This window comes from Cavia porcellus, unplaced genomic scaffold, assembly GCF_034190915.1.
Source record: "Cavia porcellus strain 051 isolate PalLab524CR breed Dunkin Hartley unplaced genomic scaffold, mCavPor4.1 scaffold_19, whole genome shotgun sequence".
Classification (NCBI taxonomy): domain Eukaryota; kingdom Metazoa; phylum Chordata; class Mammalia; order Rodentia; family Caviidae; genus Cavia; species Cavia porcellus.
In genome coordinates this window covers 23,996,173-24,009,518 of record NW_026947502.1, presented here as the reverse complement: position 1 = coordinate 24,009,518, position 13,346 = coordinate 23,996,173, and the positions used below count along the sequence as shown (strand labels likewise).

General features: G+C 39.1%; 1 protein-coding gene across 1 annotated transcript in view; it reads right to left on the bottom strand.

Moving 5' to 3' along the window:
• Dock2 (dedicator of cytokinesis 2) overlaps positions 1-13,346 on the bottom strand; it is a 410,327-nt gene that overhangs the window by 247,062 nt on the left and 149,919 nt on the right. The window contains exon 26 of the mRNA XM_003473329.5: positions 8,069-8,217. Within this exon, the coding sequence (XP_003473377.3) occupies positions 8,069-8,217 (149 nt within the window). The remainder of the gene's footprint in view (positions 1-8,068; positions 8,218-13,346) is intronic.

The window sequence follows — 13,346 nt, the reverse complement described above, 5'->3', positions numbered from 1 at the left end:
GATATAACCCTGGAGCTTTTTCTTTTCAACCAGTCCCAGGAAAGCCTATAGCTAACAGAAGATTTAAAGTCACTGTGGACAAGGGAAGCACACAGGCAGCTCCCCTGGGCTTCTGGGTTTTTCTTGTTTTGGGCAATTCCTTTGAGTCTCCAGTACTAGTGTCTCTTTATCAATTGGCTCTCCAGAAAGAAAACAAACAAATATATATATATATATATATATATAGTTTGCCTGTTTTTGTGCCATAAATACTTTCTTCATGGTTGATTTCAAGATTCAATAGCCAAGCATGCAATAGCATTTCTGTCACTCAGACACAATAGGTATAAATCATCTCACGTATATAGAAAAGAATAAAATCTATTAAGATCATTAGAAAGTTTTGAATTCTGTGTGTCTATTACATTTAATTTCAATATCATTTATTCAATTATAGATTTAAATAAATTTTTAAATGATGGCAGTTATTTAACAACTGCCTCATGAAATTTCTAAACATTTAACACACAGTGCTTAGGAGCTGGTCTGAGCCAGCTTGAGCACTCCACACTGCATGGTGGCTTTTGTGAGCCTTGTGGTTCTGGAATATGCTAAAAGAACCTCCTAAGAAGCAAGATGACACTCCTCCAGTCCCTCCGGGAATGCTGAGGTCCAGATAGCCTGCAGGAGAGGCTGTGCTCAGAGAGCAGTCTCTGCCACTTCTTGGCAAGCCCTCCTGCAAGCTTCTGAGAAGTTCCCAAGGTATCTGGCTGCCACCAGTGCTGGCATGGACAGTGCCTTCAATGCTCGGGGACTACAGAAACCTCCCCAGGCTTAGTACCTGTCTGTCATTCCCCCAAGAAGCCACTTGGCTCTTTGCTGATCTCGAAAGCACTACAGAGATGTTTGAAGAAAAGCCTGTAACAGTGAGAAGGGAAGGAAAGGGGAGCTGGCAGCAAAAAAGCAAAGCCTGCTACAGAGCAAGGATTACATGACAGTATTATACTGAATGTCTCCACACGCATTCTTATTTACTGTACTCCAGACACCCTGGGGAAATAGCACCCCCTCTCTATTTAGGGCATATGTGATTCCCCCAAGATTCCACAGCTGTTGAGACCAGGATTTCTTCCCTGCCCTGCTCATTGCTCCAGCCCCACTAAATAAAACGGTGCACATAATAGGATCTAAGTGTTTACAGTATGAATCCTGATTATTCTGGCTACAAAGCTTGTGAGCTCACCTCTACCAGGGGCATAATGCTAAGGAGATAGCACAGTGCACGTAGGAAGTGGCAGAAGGAAAAGTGCTATGTGAGACCGGGGCGGGCGAAGGAGTCCTCACAGGCTCTGCCATTTACTGACTCCAACTTCAGGCCTCTCTCTGTGGCTCAGTTTCCACCCTGGTAAAAATGGGAATAATAAAACCTATCTCACCACATGGTGGCCAGAAAAAAATTTGTTGTAACGCGTGAGAAGCTATTGCATTGGCATGGGAAAGGTCCTGCAAACACCATGGAAACCAGAGAGACAGCAGGGGTTAAAGACCAAGTGGACACAGTGGAAGGGACAGAATACTCAGCTCATTCAAACTTAAATTTGAGGCACCATTAGATGCCCATAGACAAAAGAATTTCAGAAAGCCTTATCTCCCTGTCTTTTATTTGAAATGCTAGAGAAAAGACAGGTAGAAAGAAACCCCTCTGCAACTGCAGGGTGGTATTGATTCCTGTGAATCAAATGGTAACACAAAGAGGGAGCAGCAGCCTCCCTTTGACCTTGCACGAGGCAAGCTGCCTGGAGCATCAGAGCATCTACAACTGAGGGGACCCAGAGCAGGCGCACTTTAAAAGAAACACAAGAACTCAGGTGCAGACTCAGCTGCTTCTCCACCTGGCAGGTCAGAGATCAAGATGCCCTCAAATCTAGATGACTACGGTGCTTTCACAGCTACACATGCACCTATAGGACCCCAGCAGAGCTGAAGATGCCTTTACCCCTTGCTGTCCGATCATCTTTGAGGAGAGTCAGGAGTGTATGTGCATGACTGTGTCTCTCTGTGTGTGAGACAAAATACATGGACCCAGAACCTCACATGGATAGCCACACGTATTCATTATTAGGAGAATAGAAAAGGGGGTGGAGGAGCACAAAGGTAAGAGATTATTACATAAAAATATACACAAAGTGATTAGTTGGACTTAGCTCCTGAACTGGCCCCAACAGATCAAACTATGCTAAATGGCTGTAATCAGAAATCCCCAAGCAGACGAGTTTTTCCTAAAACAGGAGTTTCACAATAACCAATTAGAAAGGGCTGGGTCAATCTAAGCCAACATCATAATTTTCAGGACTTTAGTCCTGACAAGGAGAGTAACTTGAAACAATGTCGCATTATCCATTGTTTTTTTGTATTATTTTGGTTCTTAGTTCTTCTCAGGGTACTGTGCATAAGCCAACTGTTGAGCCCTGATCAGCAGAATTGCTTCTAATTTTCAGAAGAGTTGCTGCCCAATTCACAAATTATTAACAGAAACAGTGAGATCACTAAATCAATTTGATAAATTTTTTAATTCAATACACACATGAAACACGTGAACTAAGTGACAAGGGTAGGTCCTCTGCATCTAACATCAAAGGGGGGCACAAGGAGGAAGGAGGAGAGTCCCCTGGCACCCAGAGCAGATTTATTCACTTCTTCCTTACTTTAATGGACAGCATCCTGAGCAGGGATGGGTGACAAGGTGGCGCTGCAATGGCAGGTAAAGCTGGTCTCTGTCCTCAGGCTCTCCTGGTTCTGCAGCAAATGCACAGTTCTTCAGCTGAGGCTGACCACACAGGCAGGAGCTACAAGGAAGCTGGTGAGCTGCCCCTAGGACCACAGGGGAGGTTGTGCAAGGGGATTAGAAAAGGCTTCCCCGGAACAGTGAAATGAATCTGACTTCTAAACTAACTACAGGTAGGATCTAGCAAAGAGTAACAGCAGTGTGTCCAAACAATGCAAGCAGTAATTAGTGCAGTGGAGAAATGAGACAGCCAGGCATAATTTAGCAGTCAAAAATCTGAGTGGACTAGAAAGCTGGAGAGTACAGGTGGGACTCGCTGGAAGTTAGGCTAAAAATGTAAGCTCTGAACAGACAAAGGAGAGGCTTGCTGTCTGAGCATCCATGCTCAAAGCCTCGGAGGGGATTCATGCAGAAGAGGATAACACCAAAGACTTAAAGCTTGAATATCTGAGTAAACACACACTTACAAAAAGTGACCAAAAAAGGTCATTAATTCTGCCTGGCTGTGATGACAGGCAATGAAATTCAGAAAACCTCAGAGAGGAACAGTTATCTGAGCTAAATCTAAAAGCAATTTAGGATCCTATCTGCATAGAGGGCATGGGAATTTAAGCATTTCAAGCAGGAGAAACTGCATCAGCAAAAGCCCTGTTTATGAATAAATGAAGATACCTGTTTATGGTATCTAAAGTGATAAATAATAACAGGACCCTCACACTTATCTCAATTAACCTGCAGCAAGAAGTTTGCAAGGTGGTGGCAATGCGCAGCAGAGGATGAAAAACTTTAAATCCACTATAGAAAGCAACCTGAGAATAGAGATTTTTATGAGTAACTTGGCATGCCTCCCCATGGGTACAGTCAACAGAACTGCAAAGGTAATTCTAGACCATCCCTGCTTCCATGACTCAAATACAACTAACACCATGTCCTCTTCATAATTAGGAATCCTCTTTGTCTACATAGGGTACAAAAATTATGCCTGTCCTTTCTCTTACAGAAAAGAAACATAAAAATGAGTATCCTGTTTAAAGAGAGGAAGAAAAAAAACAATTCCTGCTGGATTTGTTGTAAAATTGAATTTTATGAGTGACACAGACTCCCATGAGATGCACGATGAAGCCCGCATGAACCTGCCTTTCTATGTAACTGGAGCAGACAACCAAACTGCTGGGAGGGGAGGCAAAATGGTTAACAGAGGCAGTAGTCAGGCCTTTCATCCTTCACCTGAGCTGGTCCCTTTCAAATGCTAAATGTAATTCTAAAATACTGGGTAAGAGAACTTAGCCCTTTCATCAAAAAGAAAGGAAGAAAAAATTAATAACCAAGCTAACTAAGGCAGATACCTCCCCCTGAGTCATGGGTCACCCAGGGTTACAAAAGAATGCCATAGGACTAAGAAGCTGGGCTGTAATTACCCAAACAGTGACAACTGAAGGCAAGCAACCTTCCCCATCCTCCCAACACACACTGCCTCCCTAACAGAAGCTTGGCATCCTGCACCATAATTGCTACACTTCTGCGTGTGGTTCTAGCCCTGGGCAGTGGTTACAGAAGGTGGATGCAGTCTGTGCTTGGGACTGGACATGGTTGGTTTCTCAGTGCCAGCTATGAGTCAGTGATAAAGAACTGCTCTGTTTGCAGCACAGAGGGCTCAAATAGCCAGAAGACAAGCACAGAACATTTACTCTAGGAACTGTTTACAGAAAATTTTTCCTCTCAAATTTCCAAGTTTGAGTAGCTGGTGCATGAAGGAACCAAACAGCGCATCCAATGTTTTGTCTTTTCTAAGTCAGATCTTCATCCAAGCCATGTCCTCACTACCCTACAAAAATAGATTTATGAATAAAATGAACGTGCTGGAAGCTTTTGTTATCTAGCAGCTTACTGAATGCATATTGGAAGGTGATAGATTTCATACTGGAGAGGGCACTTAAATTAAGAAAGTACAGAACTGAGAATTGCCAGTTGTTTCTCCATTTCCAGTGAATGCTAAAGGAAAGAATATAGGCCACATTAGAATAGGGGTTCTTAAAATGTTGTCTCCAGACCAACAGCATGACTATCACCAAGGTACTTGCATGAAAATAAATAATCCGGTCATACTGTCTGGACCTGATGGTGAGAAGTGTGTCTGAACAGCTCCTCCTGGCCTTTGGATGCACACTCAGGCCTGAGGTTTTCTATAGCGGACTTGTGGCCCTGCACTCCGGCTGCTTGTTAGTACCACCTAGTAAACTTCTCATTGCAAAGTCCTCACCCACCCCAGAGCATTCAATCAGTATGCTTAGGACTGGGCCTCAGCTCTGCTGCATCTAACAGGGTCCCCAGGTGAATTGAACAAGCAATCAGCACCAAGAGTCACCATAAACTAGAACATGAGGGCTTTAGATTTTTCTTTTGGCTCAAAGTAATCATGGACATACAGTGGGTCTTGCACATCAAATAAGGACCTTCTGAGAAGAGGAGAGATATCCACCTTCATGAGTTGGAGAGAAGGGATGTGAGGCTCACCAGAGATGGTAGAATCTTGTATTCAAAGCAATGGTGATAACAGCATTTAATAACTTGCCCAGGAAAGACCCTAAGAGAGGAATAAGCCAGTCCCTACAGTCAGAATTTATTATAAAAATTCACGCAGTGAGAGGCACTGAAGAATGACACAATACCTCCTCCACACCTTGAGTCTGGATGATATAGATTGTCCAGGGGAGCTCAGGGCCTCTTACTCATCACTGGGCTTTGTGGCCCTGGATGCCAAGAGTGTGTGAGACAGCCTCTTACTGACTATGTCTGGCTACAGAAGGTACAAAATGATAGTAATGTGAGTCAGGGCAAACCTGGAGCAGGCCACTTTCCTAGACTATGCAGGTTATTGGCATCCTGCTTTACAAATAAACTGTGAGGTGGGCTCCTTCTACCCAAATCAGGAACTAATAGCCTATTATAATTCAGTTCCTCGAATTTCTAAAAATCTATGATTTCCTTCCCTAATAAACAGGGATCTGAGCACTACTAAAATGGAAGAAACACACAAACTAGATTTTCAGCAAAAACAGGCAACATTTGTATAATGTCCCAGTAGAAATGATGAACCAACTCTCAGGTCTGTAAGAAAAGACCAAACTTTCTCTCTTCAAATAACAATAAATAAGACCAAGTAACAAAGTTTGGAATGAGCTAAACAGTTATCCAGGTTGTGTGAATATGGAAACAACATCATCCTAATACCATTATCTAAAAAAAAATCTTGAGTAACCAAGCTCTTGGGTTTTATCCTCTTTTTTCCATAAATCATGGAGTGGGGATAGAATGAAAAAGAGAAAAGACCATGCCTTTGAATCCTGATGCCGATGGTTATGCAGACTTTGTAGTCTGGCCAAGCTCGACTTGAATTTTGACTATGACATTTATTTGCTGTCTGGCCTTAAATATTAATTAAGTCTATGAATCTCATTTTTTCATCTATGAAATAGAAATAAGCTTTAATACCTAAGATCAAGATGATCAGACAGAATGCATGGATTGCATTTTGCACAATGCCCAAACACAGCAAATAAAAAGCAGCTATGACAATTAATTATCCACCCAGCGTATCTCCTAACGTTTTACCTCTTTTGTGAAAATTTCTTTGCCTAAATTGTTCACACACATCTGTCTATTGTAGCTCTGGTACCCAAACTATGTATTTAGATTTTAGTTATTATAAGTGTGATATCCCTTGTCCAAAATGCTTAAAACCAGAAGTTTCATATTTTTAAATTTTTTTTTTAGTTCTAGGACATTTTCATACATCTACTGAGATATCTCATGTGCCTGACTTATATCTAAACATACAACCCATTTATGTTTCATATACACCTTATACATGCCTGAAAATAATTTTATGTAACATTTAGTAATATTATACATGAAACATGGTTTCAAGGACTGAATTTTTCTATTTGTGGCATCAAGTCGTTGCTCAAAAAGTTTCATATTCTGAAATGCTGCAGATTTTGAATTTTCAGATTAGAGGTGCAATGTATTTCATTTGCTTATTTACATGTCTGAAGAGATTTTCTTCAGGAAACAGATCATGTGTTTTATTTTCATTTTATTTTTTTGTTTTTGTTTTGTTTTGTTTGTGGTATTAGGGATCAGTCCCAGGATCCTGCACATCCTATGCCTACATTCCCATTCAGATAATATCTTTATGCCCTTAATGCCCAGCACATACATGCTGTACCCTATTTATTTCTGAATGAATGAATAATGTAGGCTGCTCCATTGATTTAGTCATAAGAAGACTCTTAATGAAAACGTAAAGAACAGAAATGAGAAGAGTGATGATAATGGTTGATATGGGGTAAAAGCAACAAAGACCTTTCCTTCACAGAGTTTTCTAATTATAGCCAATCATAGGTGCAGTTCACCTAGAAAACTCTTCTCTTCTAGGGACACAAGAGAAAGAGGTATGAAGGCAATACATATACAAACACTTGGAAAACATTTTTTGGTTGTTTGGGTCTACATAGTCCTTTTCAAATCGGTTCCATCCAAGGGCAGATTACCTGTGGACATTGCTCATAGGTGGAATTGCCAAAGGAACCTGGGTCAAACCAAGAACCTTATCTCTGTCTTCCAATAGAGTTTGAGCCTATGTCTAATTGCTGGCTCTCGATCTGCTCCATGCCGGCTGATTATCATTTCCTACAGATTCTGCCCTCAAGAATCCCCCCACCTATTTCACTCATTCTTGCTTTTGGTTCAGTTACTGCATAATCTCTCAATAATAACTACTAGATATATATTGGCCACACTGCCTCAGTCATCTCCCCTATACCATCCTACTCCACATCCTCTCTTTCTGTACGAGTTGCACTTGGACAATCTGCTCATTCAGGAAGAGTCTCAACCATTTTTACCACTGCAGGAGATAACTGGAGAAACAAAACCCAAATCTATCGGTCAAGAAGGAAGATCTCAGTGTTTTCTGATCATTAGGCATAAACCCCCACCAACACCATTGCAAATGAGGGCTTTAGTAAACAGACAAGGCTGTTACAGTGTTTATACATGCATCCTGAGAATATCTGCCCACTAGAGCACACAGTGACAACATGCCATCCCTAACTCCTCTTTATGACTATACCATCTTTCACAGCAATGAGGTTAAGTCACTGAAACAGTGGGCTTGCTGAGCAAGCTATTGACATTTATCTGTACACTTCAGCTGCTATTCATAAGTACTGATATTTTAGAACTTAATCAGCTCAGCTCTAGTCTCGAGCCCAGCACAAAATCATCACCCCAAGAACTCACCGCATCCTGTGAGCTAAGGACCTCCAAAATGCTGTTGAGTAATTCCACGCAGTACTTCTTCTCCAGAGCCTGGTGCTGCAGCTCATCCTTTGGTTCCAGCAGCTCCTTTAGCTCTTTGGTGATAACAGGGAGCAGAATGTCCCGGCATTCTGAAAGGATAGCAGTTTCACAGGCACGTGAACTTCCTCTCACTGGGTTTCTTTTGTTTCTTTCATACATATATATATACATACATATACATACATATATAAGTATTTTAAATTATATAATTACATATAAATACATAACTATCACATATAACATACCTTTTTCGTTAAATGATACACAAATGTATTCCCATAAAAATTTCAATATTAAAGATTAGGTTAATATTCCTTTGGATTATCATTCATAATTCTGATCAATCCTCAGACACAGAAGTATATATATATATATATATATATATATATATATATGTGTGTGTGTGTGTGTGTGTGTGTGTGTGTGTATACACACACACATACACACAGATGTACATATACTGCTGGAACATACATATATATTTTGTAGATTTATATATATATATACATGCATATATACATACATATACATTTAGATATGGTATAGTATATATTTATAGTATACATGGTCCATTTACACTGATGTATTTATAAATATGGCACATAGATTATATATATTATGCATTCATTGTGCATATATATCAGTATAAACTTTCTGGTCTTATTTTCATTTGTCTTTAAATGAGAGTTATATTGTGCAAGTGTTATGAACCTTTGGTCTCTTATATGATTTTGTATACATATGTTTAAATATACAAGACAGTCTCATTCTCTTTTGTTTTCTTTTTCCCAAAGAAGACTAGGCTGTATTGCTCAGTACCTTGATCATTTTCATTTAGTAATATTTCTTGGGGTGCTTTTTACACCAGATTATTTACTTAACATTTTACAGTATTTTCAAATTATAGGGATATTTGCTTATTTAACCATATGCTCATTGCTGGAAAAATTTTTAGTCTTATAAACAGTACAGAAAGTGAGCAACATTCCATTGCATCCCTGTGCACATTGTTTTATTTTATTTTAAAGAGAATAAAAGCAAGCAAAATGAAACAGAATAAAGCCAATCAAAACAAAACAATGAGAGCAATACAGGACTTCAAAACAAGACAGCAGGAAATCAACACAGGCTACTATAATGCCTCATATTATCAAAATAGCTGCCCATACCATCAGGAATAACAAAATCACACAAAACAGAAGAGAATAAAACCAATAAAAACAAAACAGTGAAAGTGATACAGGCCTTCAAAACAAGATAATAAGAAATTAACAATGGCTACCATACTATATCTTATCTTCAGAATAGCTGCCCACACCATCAGACATAATGCAATCTAACAAAACAAAACAGAATAAAACCAAACAAAACAAAACAAAGGAAATTAACAATGGCTGCCACCTTCCCTTTTTAAAGGAAGAAATAAATAAAAGAAATTAACAAATAATAATAAGAAATAAATAAATAATAAGGAATAAGAAATAATTAATAAGAAATAAATTAATTAATAAATAATTAATAAGAAATTAACAAATAATAATAACTAAATAAATAATAAGAAATTAACAATGGCTTCCCTTCCCTTTTCCTCCCCTTTCACCTTCACAATATGTTATACATTTTGGATCCCATTAACTCCTTTGGTTTTTTTATACTAGGGAGACAACCCATATTCACCTATGTTCACTCATTAGCATGATCTCGGGTTGCATCCACTTATCTACAAGAGCCTTGAGATAATCCTTCTTTATAGCTGAGTAGTTTTCCATTGTATAAAAATACCATATCTTTCCTATCCATTCTGCGGTTGATGGGCAAAATACTCCTGCTTTTTTCTGCGTCCCCATCGCATGGAACACTCTCTTGTCTCTTCTGATCCTCAGCCCATGAATTTTCTTTTGGGTCAAATGTAACTCTTGTATACAGATATTGTCTCCCATCCATTCTGCCCATACTCCTTTTTGTTGGTGAGTTGTGGTCATCTACATTATGGTTATACCTGCACTGGCTCATCCCTACCATGCTATCCTGTTTTCACTTTAAATAAATGAAAACTTTTGCAGAGAACAATATCTCTGTTGGCAATGCTGTCTTGGGAAATTTCTGGAAGCTTCTTAAGCTGTCTAGCTTTTTCTCCACATTTTCCTTGAAAGTAAAAAGCTTAAGGAACCTCCCAAAACCTAGTTATGGTTCAAGCCACTCCCACCCCAATTGCTACCTGATGGGAGATGTGAATCATATAAATCAGGATTTCATTTCAATTCAATAAGCAAATATAGAACAATTTTTGATCTTTTAGGAACCATATTTCTGGAGATACACATGACACATGTTCTTGGCCATCAGGTATGTAAAATAAAATAAAGGTGATTAGCAACAAAAACAAGGAGCAATGGCAGAAGCTAGACTAAGATAAAAGAGGAAAGCAAGAAGGGCAGCCCTTGTTCTGTCACTCGTGTTGGCACAGCCCCTGACTTCTTGGCAAAGCCACCATTCTATTGCTCTGATCCTGAAGAAATTCTCATAAAGCTCAGGACAAAGATTGGATGACTTATCCCAAATAGGATGGTCCCCTGAAATCCGAATCTAGAGAGAATACTCTATAATAGAAACTGCTAACATTAATAACATACACTGAGGGCTCACAGTGTACTAGGCTACTACACGCTGTTGGACTGTCAGTTTTCTGGGTTTGGGGTTTTGTTTTGGTTTTTACTTTTTGGTTTCACTCTCTTCTTTTGTGATACTAGGGATTAAATTCTCAGAGGTGCTACACCACTGAGCTGCAGTCCTATTCATGTATTATTTATTTATTTTTATCTTTTGAGACTGGGTTTCACCAAATTACTTTGGCTGGCCTTCAATTTGTTATTCTCATGCCTCAGCTTCCTGATGAGCTGGAATTATAAGTGTGTTCCACCACACTCAGCTTAGGCATTGTTTTATGTTCCTTGTATACTTGAGTTAACCCTCCTGGTGACTCTAGTTGGTAGACATTATTATTTCCCCATAGTTCTGATAGGAAATGAAAGGGACTTACCACGTGCACACAGCTAAGTGATAGATCCAGTCTGACTGCAGAGCCTGTCCTCTAACCACTAAAAGGCAGCCTTGTCCCTTGATGGAGCTCAGCTGTCATCCCAGAGGTGCCCTGAGGAGGCTGCCCATGGGTGGCTGTTGCTTCCTCCCCCAGAGATTTTCTTGGGTCTCTCTGATGACTGGTTCCCAGCTTTCCCTTATTCTATGACTTTCTGTCTTCTAAGTATATTTATTTTTACTTAACTTAAAGTAGGATGTCTGTTAGTTACAACCAAATCATTCCAACTGGAAGATTTGCAGAATGCCCTGATAGTTTCAGAAGAAAGAAATGAGTCTGGATAGAAAGTTCATGGAAGAATTTATAGTCTCTCATTGAACTGTGTCCCTTATCTCAGAACCCTAGTTATTTTGTATGTCAGTACTGCCCAGGCAGCACTGAAGTATATCCCCAGCCCGTTTTATTTATTGTTTTCACTCTGAGACAAGATTTTACCAAGTTGTCCCGGCTTGCCTCAAACTTGTGATCTTCCTGCTTCAGCCCCTCAAGAAGCTTGGTTTATAGATGTAGATTCCTACATCTATAATTAAACAGTAATCACTGCAATTAATATCCATTCTTTCGACAGTTCATAAAAGATGGAGAAAGTTCATAAAAGATGGAGAAAAATTTTTATGTCCACTACAGCACCTGAATCGTAGTATCAAGTCAGTAAATCTTGGCTGAATGAACAAAAGAAGTGGCAGTTGAGGTGGTCCTCCACATGAATAATATCCCCACAGGAAGAGTGGCGATTTAAAGAACAGTGAGTGATGCAGAGTATATAGTTTTAGAGAAAGTGGGACATTCTTTCTGAAAAAAAATGCAGCATTACATTTAAAATGAAAGTTCTTAAATGTTGCAAGAAACAATTTCTGATGATGTGATTCTTAAAAGTACAGATGAAATCATAGGCCACAGATTTAACAATGCTTGATTTTTTATTCACATATTCTGGTAAATTTAAATAAGTATAATCCAAATATGAAAAAACTGGACTTAAGAGATTGTTGCCCTATGCCAGAGGTGGCAAACCTATGGCATGCATGTCACAGTAGGCTGTTTGTAACACTAAAAACTCTAAAAGATTTTCCATCACTGCTTTAAACACTATTAGACATTACCCTTTTTAAGAAATCACGGGTCGTGGGGGGACTGGAGAATATTTATATACCAATTATCATAGGGTTTAAGTTAAATCTATACTTAGTCCTTTTCTTATCATTAGAAAGTTGAGCTTTTGTCCAGATCTATTATTTAAAAAGATAAAAAAAGTTCAATAACATTTTGAAGTTTGCTTCCAGTACTGAAATAAAGCCACAGCTTTAAAAGGATATTAACTTATGAATTTGAAATATCATGTTTATTAGAAGAAATTATGTATGTTAGGGTTGTTGTCAGGAAAAACTAGTGAGATCATTTGAAGTGGTAAACAGTTCTTTGGAGATGAATAACCTCACATCTCTAGGATGCTTAACTGTTCAATTATAACTCTGCTGGTTTCTTGGAATTAAACCAAACAGAAGATAAAAATTATAAATTCTCTTACTAAGTTAGACAAGGATTATAAAGTCTTACTTTTCAAACAGTTAATTTTGTAAGCAAAAGAAATAAAACATTCTAACAAAGAAGATTTAAAACACAACAAATTTTCCACAATTCTCTTGTCCTTTTTGCTCCACAATTCTCCAGGCAAAAGAAGTCACCGAAAAATGCTCTTTAAAAAGATTCATGTCACTGCAGTGTGCAGGCTGGCTGGAGGAGGAGAACAGCAAGCAGACCTAGGAGGATGCCCTTGTGTTATCCTGCTAAGAACAATGAGCACAGAAGTATGGGACCGCTCCCCTGCCCACTCCTAGATTCTTACTTCTGATATAACATAATCATTTATCTGCTGTAGCTAACGATTTGATAAGACCATGAAGGAACATGAAAAAAATGAAGCAAGCATAGTACATTGTCTTGAGCATAAAATGTAAGAAGAGGGTTCATGCTTCTTCAGGGTTCACTACATACCCACCATCTGCCAGGCCCTGGGTTCTATCGTGGAGACAAGCACGCACACATACGCATGCATGCACGCATGTGCACGCACTTGTTGAAGGATTAAAACTAGATTTTCAGTCTTGACTCAAGACTAAA